Genomic DNA, 13441 nt, shown 5'->3' on the forward strand with positions numbered 1-13441 from the left:
TTTGAAAGCCAAACTATAGACACAACGCCAAGTCTGGTGCACACAGAAGGTCTAAAGAAAGTCCTATCTTTATTTTATGCCTGACTGATGCTAGCAGGTAGCACAACTTTACCCATATTATTTGACAAGTGGCAACAGGACCTCCCACAACGTATTACTGAACAATGGGAGGATGTCCTTGAAGCCATTCTTGAGGGGGGGTCATTAGCAGCCGAGATAGATTAACCCAACTCAAATACTTGCACTGTATATATCTCACTTCAAAAGGTTGCATAATATGAACTCCGAAATAAGTCAGGAATGCCCTAGGTGTCAACACGCTCCAGCAGACTTCCTGCACTTATTACTTAGTATGGTGTTGCCCGTGGTCAAAATGCTTTTGGGAAAGGTAGCGGAAAGCATAAAAGAAAAAACAGGAATGACTTTCCCACTAGAGCCTATGGTAATGCTACTTAACCAGGTTGAAGATGTCACCTAGGAGAGGTCAGAGAACTCTTATTACTTTACTTTGTATGTACACCAATAAAACTATAGCAATACATTGGAAATCAGCCAGGGGCCCAAAGCATACAGCCTGGGAGAACATGATTGATAAAGCTATCCCTTACTATAAATTAACATACATGAATAGGGGTTACCCTCAAAAAATTGACAAAATATGGGCACTATGGATGGACCCGGAAGCCTCCCAAGACTCTTAAAATAAAGTGAGGTAATTCATGACTATAATATTGAAATGGCTGTTTCATACAGTTTATGGTTAGATGTCTGAAAGCCTTTGAGGTGTTGGTGAAAAAAATCTAGGACTGCTGATTTAGAATGTGGTGAATATGGTTGAATGTTAACAGTAACCCATTTCTGCTAGGGATGCACTGAATCCAGGATTCAGTTTGGGATTTGGCTTGTTCAGCAGATTTCGGCGAAATCCTTGAGCCTGGCAGAACTGAATCCAATTCCTAATTTGCATATGTAACTTAGGGGAGGGAAAGCACAATTTTTTTTTAAAAAAAAACCATGGAAGTAAAAAAATAGTTTTCCCACTTTCCTTACCCACCCCAAATTTGCATATGCAAATTCGGATTTGGTTCGATATTCAGCCGAATCTTTCACAAAAGATTCAAAGATTCGGCCGAATACCAAATTGTGGATTCTGTGCATCCCTAATTTCTACCATGTCTACAATATGTAGCGATATAAAGTTTAAATATTGGCTGACCCTTTAAGAACACTTTTGGGTCTGTAGCCCAAGAGTTACCTTTATTCTATTCCCAATGTATGTCCCGTTGCTGGAAGCATGGCATTTGTCTTTTTCTACCTCAAACTAAAATTCCACAGTAATCTCACTAAAGATAACAGCTGTAGTATGATGGTGCTGTGTATTTAAATGTATACGGTCTTCAAAACACATGAATTAATAGTTCTCCACACAACTGATCCTGCACTGAAAATCTTTTAAAAGAGCAATTCAGTTTTTTATATTTTACTTCAAAATTGTGGCATTGGAAAAAACTAGGTTAATTTCAGTTATTGCTTCAGTTTTGATAAGCTACAATCTTTTTTTTTTACTGCTGCCCTGCAAATTAATGGTAGCCCCCCCCCCCAACAATCATTTTCTGCTGTGAACAGAGCCTTGCCTGTTCTGCCTAGCCTCAGCAAAATGGACTGGTAACGTAATAGTTCTCCATAACACCTCAAATAAATCTGCTGCTTTGAGCTCCGTGTTTCTCCGTGTTCTGGTAGAGAACTGCCTGCTCTTGCTGTTTCAATTTATGTCTATACTAGGAAGGAGCATGAATGGTTTCAGTAGTTTGTAGCAAGAAGCATTTCTTGACGTTCTCGGCTAAAATACTGTACATTGTCAAAAAACAGTGTTTTTTCCATTAACTCTATGAATTGGCTTGTTGAGTTAAGTCCATATATCCAGTCATAAATAATGGTTCAGTGACCAAAAAAAATAATCCCACATCCTAAATATGTTTATACATTGAAAGCCTAAATTTATTCCACAAAGGAGAAAAAAAGTGTAAATCACTGGGCTGCTAAATGTTAGGCATTCCTCAGTGATTGTAATCATGTCATACCCTGGGCTTTTCTGCTAACAAGCATATTAATAACTTCATTTTCGATTTGTTAGAATGTTCAGACCTTAACTAAACTTGAAGAGGTAGGTAAAGTAGTTGTTTAAATTGGCTAACATTTTCGGTAGAATTTTCCAGCTAGTCTTGTTTTGTATGGCAACATTCAAGCTTCTGCTTTGTTTTACACTATAAAAATTCTGTATTGCTCTGTTAAGTTTATGTACATAGGAGTATGACCCAACCCTGCTTTAAAGGGGGGGGTTCAGAAGAATCAACATGAAAGAAGAAATGAGAAGCACAGTGATTAATGTATTGGTACTGCAGAAGTAATTATTAATTTAGAGCTTTAAGCACGGATGTTTCAGGTACTCCTTAGCTGGATGTTAACTAGTCCGTTACACATCTGTGTAAATCTCTTCCAAGCTGTGGGTTCTATACCTGAGAGAAAATGGTCACTAGCAGAGTACTTTTAATGCAGGAGAGACAGTTGAAACACAGGGCTGGTTCACTTTTAAATTTAAACCTTTAGTATGTTATAGGATGACCAATTGTAAGAAGATTTCAATTGGGTTTCATTATTTTTTTTTTTTTATAGTCTTTGAATTAATTACCTTCTTCTGACTCCTTCCAGCTTTAAAATATGGGTCACTGACCCCCATCTAATAAATAAATGTTCTGAAAGGCTACACATTTTATTGTTGTTTCTTTCTATTACTCATCTTTCTATTCAGGTTTTGTTCCATAATTCAGATCAAAATACCACAAGTCTACTATAAGAAATATTAAGATGTAAAAAAAAATAAATAAAATAGTATAGTTTTGCCACCAACATGTATTTATGCTGGCGTATTGCCATTAAGTACTAGGTGTTTTTATTATTAAATAAACGCTTCAAATGCACTCTAATGGCATTCATATATTTCAAAGATTTCTGAATAATGGTTTTCCATTTTTGATAACACTAAGAGGCAGATTTATCAAGGGTCGAATTTCGAAGTACAAAAAACTTCAAAATTCGACCATCGAATTAAAAAATTTCGAATTCGAATATCGAATTCAAAGTTTTTTCTTCAAATTTGGCAATCCTGCGGACAAATAAAAATCGTTCTATCGAACAATTTTAGCGATCGATCAAAGGATTTTTATTTGATGTGTAAAGACTTAGAAAAATGTTGTGAAGTCGAAGTTTTTTTAAAGAGACAGTTCTTCGATTATCGAATGGTCGAATATTCGAACGATTTTTACTTCGAATCAAAGTCTAAGTAAATTCGAAGTCGTAGTATCCTATTCGATGGTCGAAGTATCAAAAAAAATTACTTAGAATTTCGAATTTTTATACTTCAAAAATTCTCTCGAATTCATTTCGACCCTTAGTTAATTTGCCCCTAAGTAACAGAGCATTTACCTGACTATTGTGTGGAATAACGTGAGAAACATTGGGTAGTGTATAAACTGCCAGAACTTTGTTTCCAACATTTGTCAGTTAACTCTTCCACCCTAGAAGGGTTTCTATCACAATGTGGACAAAACAGTGTATTTGTTGCTCTCATATTTTGATAACTAAACAATTCAAATCTACAGTAACATAATTTTATGTATTAATTATAATACCACATATGCTTTATATCTATTAATGTAATTTATAAGAAAGATTCTCAATTTAAGAGTTAAAGGTTATTTTTTTAAAGGGGTAGTTCACCTTCATTATAAAATTTCTAAAAAGATGATCTTTACAAAAATAATAGTGTCCTAAATACATTTGCGACCCGTTTTCTGAAATAAAACGCTGCAAACGCTGTCCTTTCATCATAGCAAAATGAGTGGCCATGTTTTCAAAGTCCTTTCTTAGGCCACATACCCTCAGTGTCAGAAATTCCCACACTGACCCTTACTATGCTGGTATTTGCTGTGCTTTGTCCCTTCCTTCATTGTTCGCTATTGGTTCAATTCACAATCATAGAAACGCACTAAGCACTTCAGGCAGCCATAGCCCGCAATACAAATGACATCATGAGAACTGAAGGGAGGGGGGAAGACTGTGTCGCCGAACCCCAGTGAAAAAGACAGCCTGAGGAGATTTTACTGTGGTGGATTTGTGTATTTCGGGATAGTTAACTCTGTAACTGTTCATTTTTGCTAATGAATGTATATTAGGGAAATTACTAATATGTGCACATGAATGAACAAACTTTATAATGAACTACCACTTAACAATTTAATTCATTGATCTATACTGCCTAATGGTTTACATTTTCATTGACATTTTATAGCCCTGCACTATAAATGTGTGTGTACTTATATATTGAACATATTGAGTATATCTATTTTTTTTTTTTAAATTAAAACAAAACACACTTAAAGAAAGGGTAGAACTTGAAGGATTTGTGTCTTCATTTACAATGTTAAATGTTAAGGTGCAATGTCACAGTATAATTCTAACAATTATTTACTTGTTCTTCCAGACTCCATTTCAGTCTTCTGGACTAGATACAAGCAGGACAACACGGCATCATGGACTGGTTGACAGAGTCTATCGAGAACGGAATCGCCTTGGATCCCCCCACAGACGACCCTTATCAGTAGACAAGCATGGACGACAAATATCCTTGTTTTGTTGGTAGCCAAGTATTACACTGTTGTTTAAGGTTATAATTCAATTATGAATACACCTGGATTCAAAGAGGGTGTGGTAGAAGCTTCATATAGGTAGCCACATATTACACTTGTTTAAATGAGTAGGAAAGTCTTTTTGTGCTTGGGGTTGCCAAAAGGTAGGCAAGAGATTGGATTTACTTACCTGACACCCCAGGTTGGTGCTCCTATCAGCAGAAAACTGCACCTGGCCAGGGTTCTTCCAGCGAGCATAACGGAGTGATCCTCTTCCTGCTTCTTCTCACGGCTGCACATGCTCATTAGAGTGAAAAACCGAACTTTAACAAAAAGCCGGCTATTTCATTCTACTGTGCATGCATCTGCCCTGGGAAATTTGAAGAAAGAAGAAGTGAAGAAGATGATTGCTCCGTGTTGCTCGCTGGCAGAGCTATGAGTGGTTTCAATTGGTTCCCGTTTTAGAGAGGGCAGGCTTAGCTAGGTTAATGTGTGCGAGTGATCCGGCTTGCAATGGGGAAAGCATGCACACAAGAAGAATTAACTGTACATGTGCTACTTGGAAGAGTTCATTGCGCATACATTTGTTCTTGATCTTGCTGACCAGGGCATAGCAAGTTTTTTTTTTTTCTGTACTAAGCAGTTTTGTAAAAACTACAGATTGGGATCTAATAAATGAACAGGAACAGTGGTAGACAGTATTAAGGTACACTTTCCATAGACCCTTAAAGGAACCGTAACATCAAAAAAACAAATGTTTTAAAGTATTAAAAATATAATGCAGTGTTGCCCTGCACTGGTAAAACTGCTGTTTGCATCAGGAACACTACTACAGTTTATATAATAAGCTGCTGTGTAGCAATGGAGGCAGCCATTTAAAGGAGAAAAGGCCGAGGTTACACAGCAGATAGCAGATAAGCTCTGTAGAACCCAATGGTATTATCTGTTATCCACTACTTAATCCTGTACCCTATAGCCTTTTTTAAATTTCTGCCATTGCTACACAAGCAGCTTGTTTATATGAACTATAGTAGTGTTTCTGAAGCAAACATATAATTTTTACAAGTGCAGGGCAACAGTATGTGATATTTTCATTACTTTAAAACACTTTCATTTTTTTGTGTTACTGTTCCTTTAATTGTATTCAGCCTTTGCTTGTCCTTTAAGCAAATAAGGCCGTGCCAGAGCAATAGAGTCTTTTACAACACTAAAATAGGACCAACAACATATAAATACTTTTGTTGTGAGAATAAAATACAGGTATGAGATCTGTTATCCAGCAACTCGTTTTCCAGAAAGCTCAGAATTACTGAAAGGCCGTCTCCCGTTGACTCCATTTCATAAAAATAATCCAAATTTCGAAAAATTATTTCCTTTTTCTCTCTGTAATAATAAAACAATACCCTGTACTTGATCCAAACTAAAATATAATTAATCCTTATTGGAAGCAAAACCAGCCTATTGGGTTTATTTAATGTTTACATGATTTTCTAATAGACTCAAGGTATGAAGATATAAATTAGAAAAGATTAGTTATCCAGAAAACCCCAGGTCCTGAGCATTCTAGATAACAACTTTTGGTTGTTTAGTGCTTGTATATTGTATTGCAAAAGTTGACATGTCCACTGAGGCAGTGATATTCTGAGTTCAGAATGTATTTTAGCAAGACATACAAGAAAACTTGTAAAGTAGTGGCCATATTCAGTATAACTTAATGCTTTCTGTCATAGATTTAGGACTGCTTTAAAAAAAAGAAAGAAAAAACTTTCAGGCATGTTGCAATTCTAATCACAATGAAAACTAAGCAAGAGTGGCTCAGAAAGATCAATGTGCGTGAACTTGAATTGCACATTAAAATAAAAAAAAAAATACAGTAACACTGCAGTCTTTCAGTGATTTCCATGCAACGTGAAAAGCTTTTATTATACAACAAAGATACAATCAAAGGCAGAAACTGTGCCAACCTCCTGCACATATTGTTGGACTGACTACTATGACTTTAATTTCTGAAAATGCATCTTTAACTTTGCATTGATTCTGGATTTATGAAGACTATAGAATTAAAGCTTTTTGGTTAAACCAATTTTTCGTTTTTCAATACTAACTAAATTGTTCTTTTGAATTGAAACTATACAGAGTGATGTGCAAGTTGTGCTGACCAGTGGGATAAAAAAAACTTATAAAAGTACAGGCTATTTTAGCTGTAATTATTTTCTTCTTCATTTCCATGAACTACTTTGTCTCTATCATCACATTATTGCATGTGTGTAGCATTTGTTTTGTTCTTTGTTTCTTACTATACTAGTGATTCCTGATTTTTTTTTTAACCAGCTTTGTAGCTTATTTTACAAGTTGCCTTAATCCCCTGGTTTATTTGTATTTCACTAATATTATTTTAGTGCTGTTCATGAAGCTGAAAAAATAAAAAGCAAGCCAATGGAATAAAGTATTGAATATTGCAGTTATACAGAAGTAGCTCCAGAATTTTGCATTTCATCCATACATTTGTGCTTATATGCATATTTTTGCAACTGTATGATTATATAAATAGCTATAAATGGATAATCCATTTCAGATATGGCTTGAGTAATATAGACTCATTCCTTGAACTAGAGAAGTGGTGCACATAATATAGAGTCCTGGCAGTCCTTACAAATGATAGTCAACAATTGTTGTTCAACTGCCCCAGGAGGATTGAAAGTTGGATATCTGACAAACATGATTGTTGCTGCATATTTTTATGCCTATAATGTAAAAATATATGCTCTGTGTTTGCCAAATGCACACCTACCCATGTACATTAGCTGTTTTCGCTTTTCAGTTAAGCAGCTCTCATAATCTTCAAGATCTTTGCTGAGTGGTTTCCCTTGTAGTGTAAAATCAGATAAAAGATTCCATATCTGCAGAGACATGACACCTTTCAGTTGAATACATTTAAGATTTGCATAATTCTTTTCATGCAGGGTGCATTTATACAGATTAGTAACGACTTGATTTTCTTTGACAGTGATCCCAAAAAACACACATTACAAAACTGATGGCAAAAGCCTAGTGTTCAATTTTCCTTTCAGGCAGAATATACACTATATGTCCAAAAGTATCTAGACATGTCCAACTTCTCATTCTAAAGTCAAGGGTCTTAATATGATATTGCTCCTCTTTTTGATGGTCTGTACTTTTCTGAAAACAATTCCAATTAGATGTTGGAACATTGTTGGCGGGATTTGCTGCCATTCACCACAAGAACATTAATTAGGTTGTGCACTGATTTTGTGTCAAAAGTCTGGTCACTGTTTTCCAGTTCTTCCCACCAAGTGGATTAAGCTCAGGGCACTGTTTAGGCTAATTCAACTTGAGTCTGAACAAAACAAGTCTCTAGCTAGCTAGAAAAAGTATCATGCTATAGTAGGTGCTACTTGGAAAGGCACGGAGCTCTTAATTACAACCCACAAAATTATGGCCAGAAATGCAGGTTTTGGGGAGACTGAAAAGCTTTTTGTCATACTTGTGTCTTATTTTCCATTAAAAGAGACTTGTAATTCTGTCTCATCTCTGTTGGTAGTTAACCAGCAATGTGTAACATAACCTTGACATTCCCATGAAAACATTTTTTTTAAATATCAGATCATTTCTGGAATGGTAAATAACCATAAAGTGCAAAAATTACATTTACAGTAAGATAGTTATTTTACCCCTTTAAGCAGTCTAACTGTTAAATCTGAAGGTGCTAATGTAAATCCATGCAGACAGAATTGTATTGTATTAATAATGTCTTTTTTTTAAAGTTAGACAGTTCTTTCTTTTCCCCCACTGTATAATAACACTGTATAATGACATTTTGTTGGCTGAATACACCTTAATTCATTCCATCACGTAGACAGTTGTCCCTATGGAGCTGTATATCTCTCACCCCCGCCTGATACAAGTTGGAGACGGTGAGTGCTTATCTTGTGTTTTATGTGTAACCCTGTAAAGGGGTATGTCCAGTGTCAAAAGTGGAAAAAAGTTTTAGGAAATTCCCATTTAATACAATGGTGGGGACAATTTTGCAAACACAGTAAAAACCCCATTTTATGTTTTTCACGGGACCAGAAAAAAATTGTGTAAAATCTAGGAAAATGTAAAATCAGGGAAATGTAGTATGCATACTATATTGGTGGGACCACAACATAACAATGTAAAATGAGGGAAAACTTAAAATTAGAGGATGTAAAATTGAGGTTGCGCTGTATGGAAATATGCAAATTAGAAAATATGAAATTCAAAGATTTTCCCACATATTCCTTCCTCCTAAGGTTTTCCTTGTTTTATCCCCTCTCTGGATTACAATCTCTGCCAAATAAGTAACATTAATAGAATGTATGTTAAATGTATGCATTAAAACTATTGCATTGTTTCCATACACTTATTGCATTCAGGTTTTTTTTGGAGGGAGGTGTTGTCCAATGCATACTCATAAAAGGGCATATTTATTAACATTGTAGACAAACTTCACCAGTGATAGTGCCCATATCAACCAGTCCGCAATTCGATTTCAACAGTCACCTACAAGTTAGAAAACACAAATATCTGATTGCTATGAGCAACATCACTGGTGAACTCACAACTCAAATGGTTTCTTATTTAAGAAAAATTCAAATGTAAGAAAGCTTTAATCAATGTAGTAGGGTTGAAAAACTTGAATAATCCAATTGATTGAGTTTTCTGCAGGAAAAAAGTTGAAAAGTTGATTAAGGTTTTGATTGAAACCCACCGAACCCCCCCCCCCCCCCGAACATCATGAAGGCAACAAAATCTTCAAATGGTTCAAGGGGCCTCTGCCATTAACTTCTACATGACCTCAACAGATTTTAGATGGTGTTTTTTCAGATTTTTTCCTCCCCTAATTTGAGTTTTGACTGAAAAATACCCTTGAAAACTTGAATTTTTTATTGATAAATAACCCCCTGTTTTGTTGTAAGTTGTCCCATGTTAATTAGTGCCAGAAATATGCTTTGTACCGTACATAGACTAGACAGGACTTACAAAAAGGTAATGACAGGTGACCAAATTATAGGGGCAAATTTAGTAAAGGGCAAAGTGGCTCTTGCTACCGAAAATTCACCAGAAATACCATCCACAGGGACATTGCCAATTTGCTTACAGGCATATAGGACATCACTAGTGAAAGAGTAAATCGCTAGTGAAGTTTCGCGCCCTTTCACCAGATGAATTTTCTCTTAGGCGAACAATCTTTAAGGCAGGGCCGCATCCGACGTGACGCATCCGATTTTGTGCAGCGCGTCGGATCGCTGCAAAATCGCCCATGAAGTCCTGCCCTTACTCCTCACATTCACTCAAGTGCAAATTTTCCATTAAGTTACCCCTTTTGCCAGAGTTTCCTGGTGAACTGATACGATGAAGCTACATCCTCCTCAATCTTGTCAGTGACATCATATCCTGTATACAGAAAAGTCATAAAAATAAAAAGCTGTCTTTTTTTATATTTTAAACTGGGATTGTGTTTTAAAGTTGTAAATGTTAACTATTTTTGTTGTAATTTTTTTTTTAACCATTTGAGGGGCATGCTTTTAGGGTGGGCTCATGTCTCAGACAATAGAGGATCTCTTTTGTCTTTATTTTGCCTTCTTAGACATTTTTAATAGTAAGTGAGCACTTCAAGCAGTTGCACCAATATCTCTAATAGTCATATAAATGACCTATAAGTACCCGCCCTATTCAAATTGACCTAAATGTAAGTGTACTAAGAAGTTTTGCTAGGTAGAAACAAACTTAAGCTAGTGAAAATTCGGCAGTGTTCGACTCCCAAGACGCAACTTCCCATTTTGATGAATTAGCATATGTGCTGTGAATTAACTACTGACGCAGTGGATCGAAGTGTGGCGAAGCCTTTGCAGGCGGAAATTCGCCCTTTAGTGAATTTGCCTCGTGGTATTTTGAATCTAAGCTGCATCAGCAATGGAGTAGTTCATTTAGACTCACTGAATGAAAGATGATTTGTATGAAATCTGCTGCAGTTAACTGAATCTAACTCTTTTTTTTTTTTTTTTGCTTTACTGCTGCTTCCTGTGATGTTTGCATTAGGAAAATCTTAATGATTTTGTAGAAGGGTTAATAGATGGGTATGTGTAAGGAGCAGTTTACGAAATAGCATCTTTTAGCATTTTTCAGCACTAAGTTTTTAAACAGACTGGTATCTAGGCTGCTTTCACCTGACAAGTGCTATGGATCTTATTAATTTAAAGGAAAACTATATAGCGCACAATGTAGGTCTCTATAAAAATATACGCATAAAACAGCTCATGTGTAAAACCCTGCTTCATCGAAATAAACATTTTTCATAAATATATATTTTTTAATAGCATGTACCAATGGGTAATCCTAAATACCATTTTAAGTTCTATGGGCTGTCCCCTGGGACAATACAATTCACAGTGCACACAAATAAACCAAGGACACACATACGTTTTTGATCAAATCAGCCTATTAATTGACAAAGTTCTCTCTTCTACTGCCATACTTCTTCCTGTTATGGTTAGAACTGCAGTATTTCTAGTCAGTTGATTTCTCAAGGAGCTCACAGACATCACAAAATGGTGGATCAAGGTAAAGAGATGTAAAAGGGCAATATTTACTGATTTTTGGCTGCTTAATATCATATAAACTTTCCATTAGTTTAAGTATTCATTTTAGGGGTATAGTTTTCCTTTAAAGAATAGGCAGAATGCCTACTGCATACTTTCTATACAGTATGTTTGTTTATATACTACCAAGGACATTTTAGGTAACATTGTAAATTATTTATAAGAATTTTTATTGGGTTTTTATTTTTTAATTTTTTTTAGAACTAATTCAGATTCAGCCCTGCACCAAAGTACACTGAATCCCAGCCAACAAGAAGCTTTCACAGGAAGCTCTCAGGATGTTCAGCAACGAGGTAAGCTAAAATTAAATTCAAATAGTGTGTAATTACATCTTCGTAGTTTTTTTTTTCGGCAGAAAGAACAAATTGGCATGTTTTGGCCCCAAACCATTCAAGTCTCACTGCTATTTGCTTTATGAATTTTACTGTTAACTTACTGTCAGTACAGTTATGCACTTTATTTGTGGTTACTGACTTTTAGATATTTTGTTCTCCGTTACTTGATGTGTATTTCAGTTTACCTAGGAAAACCATGTATTCTTTGTGTTTTTTTTAATATAGTGAAACATATCAGAAATTTGTTGAAAATAAAACTTAATTTGGAAGTCCCCATGTTTCCCAGGTGCCCCAATACGAAATATGTATAATCTTATAAAGATTCCTGACATATTCACAATAGGTAAATGTCTTTTTAGCCAAACTGCAAAGCTTTGCTAAATTAGTGGTATTTGTTTATTAAATCTACTTATGTTAATGGATGTTATTAATCCATGTTGCACCTGGATGAGTGATGGAACATTCAGAATTACACACCAATTCTATTTGCTTTTGATATATAGCTACAATAAGTCTTTTTAATGTAGATAGAGTTAAAACATTTTTTTTCTTGAATAGTGTTGTTACTGACTGTACCAGGAATGGAAGATAGTTTGGAAGGAGATAAAATACTAAAACAAGGATGGGACACGAAAAAGGTAGTTGCATGATTTAAAGAGCTGGTGAGTTTTTGCAGAAATAGTTATTGGATTGTGTGCTCCATGCTATACACCCACAACAGTCATATCTCTTCACATGTAAAAGTGCATGTATAGGGACATTTGGGGGATATCTAAGAGGACTCAGAAATAAGATTTGTCTCAGCTGAACAACAGATATGATGATAGTAATTTGGCATGCTTACAGAAACAAACTTCAACTAGCACAGCAACCCTTTGGAGAGGATCAGCATAATTCTACTTCTATGGCATAATGGAATCTATTTATTATTAAATCTTTGGTTCTGTACATATTCACCGTTTATGATTAATTATCATTCACTTTTTATATTTAATATAGATGTATGTGGTAAAAGTGTTAATGCAGGCTTGGAATCTATTATCCAGATTATGCTACATGTTTTGTGACACCATTATTTAGTATATGTGAAAATCTTCAAAGCACATCAACAATTTACACATCAAACTATCAAAGTTTTCACTTACATACCCGTGCCCACCCATTGCTAATGTCACTGGGGATGGGGCTTGGCAGCTTCAAGTATATAAATAGTCAAAGGTGAATAAAAGAATTGCTAGACAGGTGTTGCACAGAGCCGCCTCTAGGCCAGAGGGTCAACCCCCCCCCCCCCAGAGAGCGCACATATACGCAGGTTCCCTTCAGAGCACTGGGGATTAGGTGCAAGGGCAGTTTAAAGGGGACCCGTCACCCAAAAAAGTATTCAAAATCCTATTTTATCACATTAGTCAAGCAAAATGAACTTTAATTACACTATATAAATTATTTGAATCTTGCTTCCTTCAGTCTGGGATTTCAAAATTGTAGGAAGCAGGCAGCAGCCATTTTGTGGACACTGTTATTAAGACAAGCCTTGTATCATCTCAGAATCTTGTTTGTGCACCAGAATGGGGGACCTGATGTCCATCCCCATGCCCTGGCTAGACAATTAAACGGTAAAGAGAACGGGGGAATGTGGGGAGAGCAGTGACATCTAGGAAGTGCTGAATGGAAAGTGAAAGTAATTGTCTGCCCCGCCTCTATGCCACTGGCATAGAGGAGTGGCAAACAATATTTGATTGACAGCTGAGATTTTTAAATGAGCTTACAACAGCTATGA

The 13441-nt window shown here is 35.8% G+C and overlaps 1 protein-coding gene across 5 annotated transcripts in view; it reads left to right on the forward strand.

Annotated features, from left to right (window-relative positions):
• Positions 1 to 13441, forward strand: part of crtc1.L (CREB regulated transcription coactivator 1 L homeolog) — a 71806-nt gene that overhangs the window by 24632 nt on the left and 33733 nt on the right. For all 5 annotated transcript variants that reach the window (XM_018256291.2, XM_018256298.2, XM_018256304.2 and 2 more), the window contains 4 exons: positions 4541 to 4678; positions 8559 to 8620; positions 11531 to 11622; positions 12223 to 12302. In XM_018256291.2, coding sequence (XP_018111780.1) covers positions 4541 to 4678; positions 8559 to 8620; positions 11531 to 11622; positions 12223 to 12302 — 372 coding nt within the window. The remainder of the gene's footprint in view (positions 1 to 4540; positions 4679 to 8558; positions 8621 to 11530; positions 11623 to 12222; positions 12303 to 13441) is intronic.

The sequence above is a fragment of the Xenopus laevis genome, chromosome 1L (assembly GCF_017654675.1).
Source record: "Xenopus laevis strain J_2021 chromosome 1L, Xenopus_laevis_v10.1, whole genome shotgun sequence".
Lineage (NCBI taxonomy): Eukaryota > Metazoa > Chordata > Amphibia > Anura > Pipidae > Xenopus > Xenopus laevis.